The 15877-nt window shown below is 33.0% G+C and overlaps 1 protein-coding gene across 1 annotated transcript; it reads left to right on the top strand.

Moving 5' to 3' along the window:
* Positions 1–5724: 5724 nt before the first annotated feature.
* Positions 5725–7049, top strand: LOC140958490 (putative GEM-like protein 8). The gene is made up of 3 exons (XM_073415949.1): positions 5725–6043; positions 6258–6520; positions 6605–7049. Exons 1-3 carry the CDS (start codon positions 5899–5901, stop codon positions 6779–6781), a joined length of 585 nt encoding a protein of 194 aa, XP_073272050.1. The 5' UTR covers positions 5725–5898; the 3' UTR covers positions 6782–7049.
* The last annotated feature ends 8828 nt before the right edge of the window (positions 7050–15877 follow it).

The raw sequence follows: 15877 nt of genomic DNA, 5'->3' as shown, positions 1-15877 counted from the left end.
AAATTATTATAAGTATGTTTTAAGTTTTTTTAATAAGTTTGGATGGATTCGGGTCGAAGTTTTAAGGCCCAGGGATAAAACGGTCAAATTAGGGTTTCAGGGGCAAAATGGTGATTTTGCACTCGAGTCAAGTTAGAGGTCCTGGTATGCCCTGACAACTGTAAATGCATGTTTAAAATGTTTATTTTATCTGAATATGGAATTTTTATTAAAATACGGAAAATATGGTGCATGATTGGTTTGAAGGAAATATATGTATATGCATGAATTTTTATAAGTGATGAATATAATGACATGCTTGAAGAAGGTGACTCGGTTGTGACTAATACAAACACGAACACGAAACATGTAAGGCCAAAGCTCAGTTTACGGGTGAGAGTGTCGCTGATGTCCCCGCCGCCTGGTACCATGGTTATACGTAGATGAATCTATCGACCAACAACTGATACGAAAGTCACAACTAATGATCTAAATTCATCAAAGGAAAAATGTATATGTTTACAATGACATGATATGATATGTTTATGTTTATGTTCATGCTTTTGATGATCATGAAAGTTATTTCAATTACAGTACTTTTCACAGTTGCATGATAACGGTTCAGGTGTGTTGAGTCTTTAGACTCACTAGGTGTGATTGATTCAGGTGATCATGTTGATGAGGAGACTGGAGATGCCGAGGAATGAGTGGATTGAGCTGCTGGCGCACGAGAAACCCGAGGAACTTGTATTTTTTCGTACAGTCTATGATTTTTACTACAAATAATAATAACTTTTTTCGTGTTTTTTTTAATATAAAAAAGAACGTATTGTAGCAACAACTAAATTTTTAACACATTTCCTAAAATCATCGATATCTTTGAATATTTTTCGTCACCACTGATACAATTAATTCAACCATCTATTGTATTCGAGCACGAGGACTGTTTTACATTGTTATCACTCTTTGATGTCTTGTCTTCCTCATCAACTCTTACCAGTTTAATATAAAATTGATGATATCAATAAGAAAGAAAAGACACATTGATCAAATATACCCAAAAATATCCTAAAAGATCACCCACTAATAAAAAAAAAAACATGTTAGCGACGGTTTGAAAAGAGTCGTCGCCAAATTTTACGAAGGATTTTCATTAACCGTCGCTAATTAGCGACATTTTTTAATCGTCGCTAAATTAGCGACGGTTATTAAAAAACTGTCGTAATCTTTGCGACGGATGATAAAAAAACATTTTATAAACTGTCGCTAAAGTAGTAACGGATTTTATAAACTGTCGCTAATAACGATGGTTTAAAGTAACAAAGCACGCATCATGGGTCCTGTACAATTTAGGTGGATGTATCCATTTGAAAGATATTTATGGAAATTGAAAAACACGGTGCGTAAAAAGGCACGAGTAGAGGGTTCAATATGCAATGTGTACTTGGTTAAGGAGGCTGCCATATTCTGCTAGCATTATTTCAGTGATTCAGCAGACATTAGAAAGCGGAAAACTGGTAAAAGTCAGGAAATCACAGACGCTGACACGAACGACTCAGAACTTCTTTCAATATTCCGCACTGATGGTAAGAAGATTGGAGCTGCAAAATCGTGATGGCTAACAAATGATGAATATCATGCAGTTTCGACATATATTTTACTCAAGTGTAATGAAATAAAGCCATTTGTCAGGTATTGTGTATAACATTAATTGAATTATATAAACACTCCTTTCAAATTTTTAATTGTATTTACAATGCATTGCAGCATGTACGAGAACTACATCCGTAAGGAAAATCCAGAGATGAATGACTCTTCAGTCGAGGCGTACATCCAAACCAATTTATTTCAATAGTTTCGTCAATATGTATAAATGTCAATTTCTAATTTTTTTTACATATTTCAATAAATTGTTATATAATGCAATTTAAAGTTCGAAACTTTTTTTCGTAGACTAACTCGTCGAATGTTCAATTTGAAAATCCAATTATTAAACAAATTGCACGAGGTCCTTTGATGAAAGTTCAGGCTTACCAAGGTTATTGCATCAATGGATTTAACTTTCACACCGTGCATGAAACTTCGTTCAAAGCTACAAATAACTCGGGGCTTCAAGTGATTGGTCATAAGAGTAGCGGAAATGTGACTGAATTTTATTGCCAAATTGAAGAAATAGTACAAATTGAATACTCAGGTCTACCAATGAAACAAGTTGTACTTTTCAAATGTTGCTGGTTTGATACTCATCCTCGCTTGGGTACACGCATAAACAAAAAGTACAAAATTGTTGATGACATTGCAACTCAATTTCTTTTGACGTCTCAAAATCTTGTCGATGTTAATGTTATGTACGACAATGAAATTGATTTGAACAGCACTGAAAGTTAAACAGAAAAGGTTCAGTATTCGAGCGACGATGTTTGTGACATCTATGACGAAAGTGAATAAGGTTGAGTTTATTTATCGTTGAATTGTAATTTTGATAAAATATATTTTATTTTGTGCACGTAATTACTGAATCTTTTGCATATATAGATTATGTACATATACATGGCGGAGCAGCAAGATGGGTAACCTCCGGCTGATGGTCGTACTCTGATATGGGTCGCAGATGGCATGTAAGTTATAAAATCAATTTTTTTGTTTCTTCATTCTCATTTATTGCTAAATCAGTTTGTATAATTGTCGTCGCTAATTTTAAATAGTTCAATAACATATTTATGTCGGAGCACAACATGGTTATGCGGTTTCTTTCTGCTCAGTTTTCGTGGCAGACATGCGGCGAAGGCTATTCATGGAAGCATGTTACTGAAGAACATCGACGGTGGTGTTGAGAGGAGTTCACTGTAAGTATTGTTATATTTACATATATACATTTATTGACACTTATGAATTACTTGGTTTTTGTATTTTATGACATAATTTAATATTGTTGTTCGCTTATTTTATCGAATTTTTTAATTGTTTTATAGATTATTTACAAATTTGAAAATATTATTAATTTAGATGAGTAGAGCAGATTATTTATAAAAATGTGTACAAATATATTTTAAAAGAATAGGTCATTTTTTTTATATAAAATTAATTAATTTTTTTAAAAAAATTATAGAATTAGCGATGGTTTTTGGTTAAAAACGTCACAAATTAGCGCTGATTTTCCGACGATTTTTCTTTAACTGTCGCTATTAGCGACTGCTATAAAACCGTCGCTAATTAGCGACAATTGTAAATAATCTGTCGCTAATTGTGATGACCGTCACTAAATAATTAGCGACGGTTTTTGATAAACCGTCGCAATAATTAGCGAGTCGCAATAATTAGCGACGCTGACTTTACCGACGGTTTGAAGATCCGTCGCTAAAACGGTCGCTAATCTAATTGGCGACGGTTATTTTCGTCGCTAAAACCGTCGCTAAGACCAAGTTTTTTTTTTTTTTTTTTTTTTTTGTATTGACCGTGAGCTTCATAGACATATGAAAAATCTAGTATGCATATAAATGTCTTTTACCTCCCAAAATTAAAGTTGTTCTGATGTTCAGTTTTATTCCTTGCCCTCAATTTGAACATTCTTTGCCCAAACTCACAAATATATTCATCAAGCTACACCAACCATAGATTGATATCACAAACAACTCATTCTCATACTTGCGACAACCCAAAAAGTGCAAGATTACAAATGCTACTTCCAGGTTCGATTCTAAACCTACTCAACAAAAAAACTACATTAAATACAATAAGATCAAAATTGAAATCATGGCTTCGTTCATATAACACATTCCGAACCAATTGAACTAGTATCACACAATCACACTAAAACCAACAAATAATACACAATCAAACATCATATTTTCATAAAATAAAATTTTAATATATAAGTTATTATACAATACTAAATCCATTACAACTAGCATGGAATTTTTATAATCTCTAACGATAAAAAAATTTCAGATAATCTATCCAAAATCTGAATACATGAAATGCATTCTTACTCACATACTGACATACATAAATCTCAGAGAATCACTTTTAATAAAACGAGAAAGAGAATTTTCGGATGCAAAAAAGACGCACAAAATTTCTTTATAACCACTACAAACATACAAATCTATTAGAGAATCTCTTAATTGGAAAAAAAAATAAACAAATTGTTATGACAAAATTTTCGAGCGCAAAAAATCTCAAGTTTTAACATAAAAATTTTTTAACTTGAATTCTTTTTTTCGGTGGTTCTTGCGCCACTTCAGGTCAAATTACTTTCGCCTCAGGTTATCGGACTCAACGTCGTCTCAGATCTACAGCATTGTCGTCAGTGGACTAGACATTTAGGATAAAAGAAGAAGACTGGTTGGCGATACGTTTACAACGAGGGAAAATAACGACTAATTCATTAGAAAATGGCTAAAGGGTATTGCTGGGTTTTGAAATTATTTGATGGAAAATCCGTATTCTAACCAGAATCAAGGAGCTCAAAGAAAGAACATAGTTTTGTCAAGGAATTAGAAGAGATAAATTATGACGACAAAAACTTGTATGAGACGATCTCATGGGTCGTAATTTGTGATACTGATATCTTATTTGGGTCATCCATGAAAAAATATTACTTTTTATGCCAAAATTTTTACTTTTTATTGTGAATATCGTTAGGGTTGACTCGTCTCACAGATAAAGATTCGTGAGACCGTCTCACAAGAGACCTATTCATATGGGACCTGACAGTGTGTTTGTTATTGATGATTTATCGCTCATTTTTCCTTACAAGAAAATTATAAAAATGAACTTGATTGAATATATTTGGAGTTTATATATATGGGGATGCATAATAAAATCCTCCACTTTTTAATCATGCGTAATTTTCATTTATGTTGTTTTTTTAATTATGTTTCCTTTTTAATGATGTTCTAAATTTTAATTATATGTAATTTTGTTTTTGAAATACAAATTTATTTAATAAAATAAAAATTTATATTTCAACAACATCTCTACAACTCTATGAAATTGAGATAAAGTTATGACGCTGACTTCATTTCACCTTTGATCATGCTCTTAGTATCATCTCATGAAATAATTTGCACACATATATTTAGGGAGGTAAACGAACCAAATCGTTTGTGAGCTATTCGAATCTCGATTCGATAAAAGCTCGTTTGAGGTCGTTTAATGAGGCTCGTTAAGATAAACAAACCAAACTCAAGCTTTACAGTACTCGGCTCGTTAGCTCGTGAACATGTTCGTTGGTAAGTTTATGAGTAATCTTTTAGATGAAAAAATAATAGTTTTGATATTTGATTTATTAATTTTGTATATTATTTATGAAATATATAAAAAATCTATTAAATTTATTTATTATAATAAATTTAAAAATTTTAATAAGAATAATATATTTTTCTTTAAATATATAATTTACTTTTTAATTAATTTAATGAAAATTTAAATGTATAAGTCATATTTATTAAGCTTGTTTAGGCTCGATAAATGTTGAATAAGCTCGTGAGTGATGCATATATTCGTTAAATAAAGCTCGAGTTCGACTCGATTATTAACGAACCAAGCTCAAACATTCAAGAGTTCGGTTCGATTCGATTACTTCTGTACGTATATTTTTACATTAACAAGAAGTACTTTACCAATTTCGTTGAATTGAGAAATGGGGTTGTGGGGCCGAAGAAGATGACATGAGATGAAATATGAGGGCCACTTCCCATCCAATCTTTCAAATACAATAATAGAGTAAACAAATAAATGGTCGTACTTTTCTTGCCACTTTCCTGGTCTTCTTTAAACAATTATACACAGAAATTGTACAATAATAATATCTTCATAAAAGAAAAACATTTCAAAAGCTCCCTCCCGGCCCATAAACGATTCAGTTTAATTTCAACAGTCAACCGAAACCATTTAACCAGTTGGTTCGTTACAGGAATGGAGAAGAAGGATGAAGATCAGTTCCATAATCCCTTGAATGCAGAAAGTTCTTTGTCTGAACCTGTCACCCCCTTCTATTCAGATCGCAAGAACAAGTCTCAAAGAAAGGGCACCAGTTTTGCTTTCAGAATCCGCGAACACGGTACTCTGTGACTATAATTTGATCATGTAAACGGATTTTGTACATGGGTTTTGAATCTATTGGAGATCACATGGGCAATTTCCGACTAAAATCTTGTGAAAAAATAATAGTGAGCTGTATATTTATGTTTGTAGTCAGAATCCTTATTAATCAAACACAAGGGACTTTATATTATATCTGGTTTTTGTGTATGTAAAATGGGGTGAATTTGCAGTGAGGTTGGGGCCAAGATTTTCTGAAACAGTGAAAGGGAAGCTAAATTTGATCAAGAAAGGAGGAAGAGAAAAGATTTTTAAAGACATATTTGGTTTGAGCCAAGGGGAGAAACTTCTCAAGGCGTCTCAATGCTACTTGTCAACAACTGCTGGCCCAATTGCTGGGAATCTCTTCATCTCCTCGCAAAAAATTGGTTTCTTGAGCGAAAGATCCATAACTGTCCACTCTTCTTCTGGGGGGATTATCAGAACTCCTTACAAGGTATTCACTAAATCATATTCTTTTAACTTGGATGTATGGTTCCCATTCGAGTACTTTCATGGCTATTATTCTATTTTTGTACAGCTTTCGATTCCTTTGAAGAAGATCAAAGCAGCAAATGAAAGTGAGAACGTGAACAATCCGTCTCAGAAGTACATAGAAATAGTGACACACGACAATTTTGAATTCTGGTTCTTGGGATTTGTAAGATATGAGAAGGCCCTCAACAATCTTCAGACTGCTATTTCCATGTCCACATAGCTAGATAGATATGCCATTTTTGGACTTCTTTTTCCCTTTTTCTTTAGTCAATGTTCTTGGATCGGCAAGCTCAGGAGATGTGCTTCTAAACAAACTTAGGACTCGGTTCTTGAGTCTAATCGAAAGTCGAGATCCTTGGACCTTGTTTAAGCTAGCGCGTTTTGAACGTAGGGATTATTAATTAATTCAAGGTGAAATGCAATGTAATAGCTAGGTGAACTCGTGTTTTGCTTGTACTTTAATCAATTTTTGTTTCATTGTTTTACAAGTTCTTGCTGGGATGATTGAATCTTTTATACAGGTATTCAATTCCATTGTAAATAACACGAATAATTTTCTAAACTCATGTTTTCTTTACTACTTATAGTAAAACAATGAGATGATTGGATAGGTTTTTTGAGTGATAAAAAGAGTATGATTTGGTATGTAAATGATTATTTTTTTAGAGTGAAAAGAGTATCACCTGATACGTTAAGAAACGATTATTGATAATTTTATCTAATTCTTTGGTAATATGTATTGGATTTGGGGTTAAAAAATTGATATGGGAAAATAATGATAGCCTCCTTTTCTTGATGCAATCGTGAGGTCTCAGACAAGCCCGAGTGTTGCTGGAACCGAACAGCTTAAGAGCGGTCGAAAGTGTACAAATGCATTGTTCAACCAGTCTGATGTTCAGCTTCAATCAAGCCATATAGGTATTTTTAAATATCGTAAGTACATGATTTTATTGCAAGAAGATCGAAATTGTTCATATTTAATTATGTTAGTTAATTATATTACATGCAAATATTCATTTTGAGATTTATGCGATATTGCTTGTGGTCACTTTACTATCATGTTTAAGTCCGGTCGCCAGTTACCGGCCCGGTCGTCAGTTACCGGTCAGTTCAGTTGTTTCACCCAGTATATTGTGGCAGTAGTCTGATCAAACATACATTATTAAGTCCGGTTGCCAGTTACCGGCCCGGTCGCCAGTTACCGGTCAGTTCAGTTCAGTTCAGGGACTACTTGCGTAGACCATAATCTCACCAGAAAATTATTACAAGTTATTTCATTACAGGGCTCCAAGGAGCAAACATTTTCACTATGATATTTTCAGTTCAGTTATGCACGTACTATAATTACCAATGAAATGATATTTTACGTTACACCTCAGTACATGAAATTTTCACTTGCATGCGATATTATTATTTATTTACTTGTTATTTACGATATATGCATGATGAGTCTTTAGGCTCACTAGACTTGATTGTTGTAGGTACTGATGATGTCGGCACCGAGGGCGGGGATCAGTGAGCCAGCTCGAGTTGGCAGTAGTGGGACCCGAGGACCTCATTTTCAGCATTTATTATTTATTGTTGTTATCGCTCAAACATTTTTATCTACCGTTGGATAAAATTTTTACAGTTATTTTTACAACATTAATTTCTTCCGCTGCTATTTTTAAACATGACACGTTATTCAACAGTTTATTTTATGAACTGGATATTTTATTTAGTTTAAAAGAAAATTTTTAATTTTTCTGCAAATTTTCAAATACGGATTTTTAGGCCTTTACAATAGATGGCCGAATTGATATTTAATTGGGTAAGGATTAGAAATTGGTTATCTTGAATAACATATATCAAAATTTAGGAAAATATATCTTTTGAGTTTGCTTGAATAAGATTGATGAATCTATAATGAGGAATAAACGAGGTTTAACTGATGATAACTTTTGAATTTGAGATTTGATATGGATCAAGCTAAATAGATGAGATCTAGTGGAGATGTAGTTTTGAATATTGCTGATATTAATAGTACATATACACATAAAATTTTATGCCGGAGAATACGGAAAAATCTTGATCTAGTAGCATTATTTCGCAACAAGTTCTAGTGAACGACGATGTTTCTACTAGACGAATCAAGATCATCAGTTACTCATTCATGTGAAGCATTGCAATTTATTATTCTGGAGATGAAGATGTGAGAACAATCCATAATTTCAAAAAGGAGTTCGAGTAGGTAGATCTACAAATTGAGTGGTGCTTGTCAAACAAGATCTATTAATTGTGTTCATAATAGAGTGCTCATGTGATAAAATAGAGGTTTTTCTTTTAGGCAGTGTGAGACGGTCTCACAGATCGTATTTTGTGAGACGAATATCTTATTTGGGTTATCCATGAAAAAGTATTACTTTTTATGCTAAGAGTATTACTTTTTACTGTGAATATTAGTAAGGTTGACACGTGTTACGGATAAAGATTCGTGAGACCGTATCACAAGAGACCTACTCTTTCTTTTAATATATTGAACATGTAATATGTATGATTGTAAAATTTTGTTATTCATGGATCTCTGAGCATGACCCATATATGTGTAGGTTTTTTTGACCAAACAATGTTAATTCTCATGTTCTTAACTTTCCATGTGTAAAATATTTGAGAATCAAGTTCAATCACGAATATTACAAAATAACACATTTCAATTTCATCAAATCAATTGATGAAAAAGCTTGACGATCGATTGTGACAGGCTAGAAACCTCCAATGGCCATTTAATTACAAATATATTATAAAAATATACGAAATGTCGTATTTACAGTTATGAACTGGTTTAAAACAATCTTCATATGTGAATAAACCCACCCAGAGATGCATGAAACATTTCGAAGATAGCATAATAATGCATTGCAGTTGCCGAAGTTTCAAAATTACAGATCTTGGACACTGTAACCGACGATCTCCAAATGAAAGAGGATGAGCCCAACAACGAATTCGACACCATTTCATGAATTTGGTGAAAAAAAATACTCAGATGCAAAATTGGTTTAAAAGACAATTTGTTCAATCCCAAGTCAATTCATTGTAAAAGTGAAGAAGCCGAGGATGTGGTCTCGATGAGATTTAACGAATTAATGGGATCATTACTCACATTTGAATTGAAATTCAAACATAAAAGGAAAGACAAAAGGATCGCCTTGAAAGCAGAATTGCAAAAAAATTTTGATGGAAGATTATGTTTGAAAATGACTGACGATTTGGTTGAATCTTTTACTTTACTCACAAATCTACTATGAAAATAATTTCCGAAAACATGCGGGCCGAATCTGTCGTCTCATATGATGTTGCAACAGACAATGAGACAGCTTAAAGATATTTTTTTTTTTTTTGAAATTGCAATGACACAAATGGAGAAGATGACATTGCATAATACCTGGATGACGATGAAGTAATAGAAAACAATGCGAAAAACGTGGAAATTTGTGTTTAGAAAGAACTGTGGACTAGAGGAGAAAGTGAGGTCTGTTGAAAATGAGAGAGATATGATGGAAAAACAAACATATGATCAGGAATTACTTTCTTAAAAGATAATTTTTTACTCGGATCATATCTTATCTTTGCAAAGATATAACGAGGATAAGCTGAATGACACTTTAAATAAACTTAATCATTTGCAAGAACAAGTTAAATTGTTTAACCTGTGAACTTCTAACTCACTCAAGGGAGTCTGACCCATTATCTTGTAGGCTCCAACCCAATAATCTATCGAATTGGATCTCTGAAAAATTGAGGAGTACACTGTTTCCGAAACTCAAGAAATCAATCATATAAATATGCAAAATACAGGATTTACAATCTTAGCAGGAAAAGGAGGTAAACAAAATTTCATACTCGATATCATAACACATACATTTAGAATTATGCGAAAAGTCGTATTCGACGAATTCAAATGTTGTATTTAATTTATAGTATTCTTTATATTTTAGCCAGGGCCCACTAAATACTGTAAACCTAATCCAATGGCCATTTAATTTTTTTTTTTTTAAGGGAAGAGAAAGATTTACCACAAAATAATGTGTTTTTCATGTTAGTGACACATCTCACGTACATTATAAGTAATATTAATTAAAAGTAAAATAATAAGATAATGATTTGTCAGTTGTTTAGTTATTTCCATAACAAGATAATCGAGATTACTGATCTGTGTTGTGATCTTTTGGACCTGTGGTGTTGCCTCTCTTCATGTTTTTTTTTTTATTTGTTTAAAAATTAAATAATATTTGCTTAAATATTTCATTTATTTAATTTTGTGTAATAAGATTAAACTATGAAAATGTTTTCATCGCGATTATCGTTATTGTTATAAAAATCTAAAATATTTTTTAATTATTTCATTTTTTTACCATTTCAATAATTTGATAGTTCTTAGCATTATTATTTATCGATTGTTTTATGAATTAATTAACAATTATCATAACTTTAATTTTTGTGGACAAAGAATTTGTGATTTTTCATTGTATTTTCATTTGAGTTGGTTATTATTTTAGAAATTTAGTTTTGATATAGTTTAGTGAACGTTCATGTTCCTAAATGGATGAAATCAAAGTTAACTCTTCATCATTTTTATAACAAAATCAAATGATGGTCAAATCAATGCAGAGTGAGACATAGTATCGATGAAATTGTTTGATCTGTATTTACACTACCTTGTATATTTTTCAAATTTTTTAGTTTTATATTTTTTTGAGATATTATTCATCATGATATGTTAGATTTATTATGTATTTTGACAAATTATTTTTTTGTAACAATTTTTTTAGAAAAATTTATAATTATCCCCTGGAGTAGATCGTGTTTCATTTCTCCAGAGTTACATGTTAGATTATATGCCTAACGAACCAACTTGTGGCTTGAGTTTTATTGGTTCTTACATAAAAATAATATTTATTTTAATAATATTTTATGATTTTATCCAATTATTTCATTTACTTTATCTGTATATTCATGCAAGATGCATAGATAAAGCCCTTAAATATAATATAGTACGATGAGGTCTATCTCGTAACGTAGATAATGAAATTCATTAGGAAGTGTACTGCATATTCTAAACATATTCTTAGTTGATTCATCTATCTAAAACAAGGATAAAGATCGTTCGAGCTCGAGAATAACATCTTTGATGTAAACAACACGTTTCATTGATAAGGAGATGATGATATTTTTGACATAAGTAAGAGCCGATACATTGTAGTCGAGGATTCACCACTCACATACTTTTGTGGATATCCTATGTATGATGACCCAAATTTAATTATCTAATATTTGTCAAAAATTAGAAATAATTATTTTAAAGTGCGAAATTAAAATAATGAAGTCAAATAAATTTAGTTGTGTATTAAAAATATGTATTAGAAAATATTGAAATTATAAATGATATTAAAATACATATTGAAATTTAGTAACACATGGGATTTGAAATAAATTAGACTGAGTCACATTTTAGCATTTGTTTATAAATAGTAATAACACAACACAAGGTCCAGTAGCTCAGTGGCTTATTGAAGAAAGAATAAATGAGAACCGAGCTCCCTGCTGCTGTTGCTGCTGCTGCGTGCGAGCTATTTCTTCTTTTTCTAGCTTTTCTTTTCGTCATTTTGTGTTCTTTGAGGCTTTTAGAGTTTGATGCGATCCGAGTGAAATGGGTGAGCCGGGTCAGGTGCTCCACCGGATCTGCGATCAAGAAGCTTCCATGTTTTATAAATTTGCATTATTTTAAATTATTTATGTTCACGTGATGCACGTTAAAATATTTTCTTGAGTTTCATCACTTCATGCTTCAGGCGATTATTCGATGCGGGATCGAGGAAAGGAGACCGGTGACGATTTTTGGGTAATTTTAAAATGCGGTAATTTATTTTAAGTTATTATTGGGGCATTTTAAATGATTTATAAGTTTTTAGTATTTTTAAAAGCCTAATTTATTTATTTAGTGATTTAAGAGTTTAAAACTTTTAAAATTTAGCATTTCTGTATTTTATTTTAATTAAAGGATTTGTATTAGAGTGTGTAGTAATTTACTATTTTGATTCACTTGTTAATCAAGTTAGTATTTTATATTAGCATATTTAATTAGTTAACTAAGCAATAATTTTTCCCTAATTAAATCTACACACAATCACACGCACACACACTTTTGCACACACTAAAAATCGGCCAATTCACACGCACACTTCATTATTCAGATTTTTATATTTTGAAAGAGAAAAACCTAGGGTTCTTTGCAAGAACAGCAGCCGCCCCTTTCCTCTAAATTCCAGCAAGGTTTTGTTGAGTTTTCTTCAAAGAAAATCGTTCCACGATCGTCCCGGATCAAGCCTCGTAATCGTTCCGCTTCGGTATCGCCGGTTCGGTAAAATTTTCATATCAAAGGCACGTATATTCTCTTTTTACTGCATCGATCATGTCATAGTATGTGTTGCGGTGTTTTTATGTGTGAAAATACATGTGTGATGGGTAGAAGTTTGAGCAATTATGTTTGGATCACTTTTGAAACCATTTTTGGGATTTCAAATCACGTTTTTGCTGTTCTTTTAAATACTGCGATTTTTTGGTCACTTTTCTTGAAAATCTTTCAACACATGAAATGTAGAACTTTTTGATACCTTCAATTTGATATAAAATTGGAAATATTTGGATACGAATTGAGTGAGATATGACCGTTTTCGTGGGGCTGCACAAACTGCATTTTCTGAAAATTTGTGTTCTTGGAGTTTCATTTGTTGCAGGCTTCGTTGGGAACCGTTGGGTGATCACTGCTGCATTTAAGCATTGTGAGTATGATATTGGGATGAATTTTGGTGCTTCGTCTTGCGTCGATAGGCACTTGGTTGCATTAGAAGTCTTAGGAAACATTTTGATGTCGAATTGTCGTGTTCACAGTTTGAGTTACGTTGCATAGCTTGCATCATTGTTTTGGGGCATTTGCGTGAGTTTGAATCCCTACCATAGCGTCTTAGGATGGTCTCGAGGTGTTGGTTCGAGTCGATAAGACGTGGGTTAGAGTTTGCATCAAATTTGTGTGTTTGGGGTCGAGTTTGCGCAGAGTTAGCGCCGCAACGCTCAATGGGGAGCACCGCAGCGCCCGAATCTCGCAAGCCTCGCGCCGCGGCGCTGCCCTTGTGGCGCCGCGGCGCTGAGGCTACGGCACTGTTAGCGCCGCGGCCGCCAGTGTCTGGCGCCTAGGCGCTTGAACGTTACTTTTTAAATCATTATTTAGGATCATGTCTCCTATGTTTTGGGAAATGTTCACACATCATATTAGGATTCATTCCGGGGGTCGATGTCATAGTTTAGTACCTTGATTAAGCGAGGTCAAGTCACGAGTAATTTTAGATTGTCATAAAAAATTGTCATTCGGGTGGTGAGCACAACGATTATGTCTAGGCTATGAAATATTAAGTGCATGTAATCATGTTAGTATGTGCAGCAGTGGTCCCAAGCGAGACCCAACGAATCCCTCAACACTGGGTAAGTAAGTTCGACGTGCAAAAGAAAATATTTTTAAGTTTTTGAGGTATGCTAAATGTCTTGTGACCAAATTATGTATGGGATTGGAAAGCGGTAAAGCATGACCAGGGACCAATCCACCCCGTTAAAGCATGAACGGGGATCTCATGTATGTGGCAGTGGGTTTTCCCTGTCAGACCAGTACTGTGGTTTAGTCTGATCAGGCGCATTTATGTATGGGTCACTTGTTTTGAAACATGCCTCTACGCAAAATGATGAAGTTTATGTATGTAAAAGTATGCAAGCATGTTTAAGAAAAGTTTTATGTTGATGGCACGTCTATGTTATAATTGTAAGTTCAAGCTTTTATACGCATGTTAAAGTTTCAAGTATGTACGCTCTATTTTAAAGTTGCATATGGTTTTATTACGTATTACTTGTTACTTCCAGTTTATACATGTTGAGTCTTTAGACTCGCTAGACTTGATCGGTGCAGGTGAGGATGAGTTTGAGTAGACGAGAAGTGGGGATCAGTGAGCTGGCTTGGACTGAGCGGGAGGCTAAACCCGAGGACCGTCATGTTTTAAGTTTTTATGACTGTTCAAAATACTCTGATTTATGTTACTGGTTGTGAGATTTTAAACAAATACTTTTGGCAAACTTTACTTTGAGATCTTTTGTGCAACTACTTTGTGATGAACAGTTTGTTTCCTCGAATTTTTAAGGTTGACGATTTATTTATGAAAATTTTTATTTTTCCACAAATTTTAAAGTAGTTAAAAGTATGGTACGTTACATCGATCCTATCCAATACATCATTCATATCCCTAGTATCCCATTTTGAGCCTTAAAAAAATCGAATGGAGTGTGTCAAAGACATACAATTAACCCCCATTCGTATTCCTTCAAAATTCCACATCAACTACCCAATTTTAGCTCATACATTATTCCTCTACCTTAGTTTTGAGAGAAATAAACCCCTTTAGTGCTTTAAAATTTTCAATAACTCCCATGTGTTGATAATTGATAAGAATGATGGAGGAGTTTGAAAAAAAAACTTGAAGAAACGGAAGAGGATTGAAAGAAGAAATGAAGAATGAATGTTGTATGATGTGGTGATCGAAAAAAACTAAAAGAGAATGTTGTTGAAGATTGAAAAAAAAAAGTTGGAGGAAGAGAAAAAAAAAAGGGGGAATATGAACGAAAGTACAAGGAAGATAAAAAGTTCGATGGAGGAATGATGAAACTCATAAGAGAGGAAGATAAGAGATGAAGGAATGCGCTGAAAGAATAATTGTTTATTTTCTATCATTTTGAATCTCCCAATCTTTATTGTAGCAGTGAGCCGTGGCCTAACGTTATAAGCTTCAAAAGACCTATTGACCTTGTCATATTCCTCCAACATTTTGTGGAGAAGGGTATGAAAAACAAGCATANTTGACTTCCACACTACACACGTGTCATTATCTTGATATTTTTTAGTGAATGTTTGAGTTTTAAAGTTGCAACGGAAGTAAAAATTAAGATTTTCGACGTGTGATCTTTTGATTGAGTATGACGGAATTTGGTAGGTTGAAAAGTGTTGATTGTGTCATTTTTGTGGTGAATCATTGAATATTCCTTGGTTATATTTCTATTCTATGATTTGTTCGAGGACGAACAAAAGCTAAGTGTGGGGGCATTGATAAGGCCAAATCTTAAAAAGATTTTAGGGATTTGATTTTATAATATTTGCCCTTATCTAGAATTTTCATCCCTATTTATGTGGTTATTTAAATTAATAATTGTAGATTTGAATAAAAGAGAAAAGATGCTTAAATTG

Source organism: Primulina huaijiensis, chromosome 15 (genome assembly GCF_012295235.1).
Source record: "Primulina huaijiensis isolate GDHJ02 chromosome 15, ASM1229523v2, whole genome shotgun sequence".
Lineage (NCBI taxonomy): Eukaryota > Viridiplantae > Streptophyta > Magnoliopsida > Lamiales > Gesneriaceae > Primulina > Primulina huaijiensis.
This window is presented reverse-complemented; position numbering and strand designations above follow the sequence as displayed.

Excerpts from the sequence above, each read along its gene's own strand:
- LOC140958490 (XM_073415949.1), top strand. The coding sequence starts at position 5,899 with ATGGAGAAGAAGGATGAAGATCAGTTCCATAATCCCTTGAATGCAGAA. Across the intron at positions 6,044-6,257 it reads TTTCAGAATCCGCGAACACG|TGAGGTTGGGGCCAAGATTT; the intron begins GTACTCTGTGAC and ends GTGAATTTGCAG. Across the intron at positions 6,521-6,604 it reads TTATCAGAACTCCTTACAAG|CTTTCGATTCCTTTGAAGAA; the intron begins GTATTCACTAAA and ends ATTTTTGTACAG.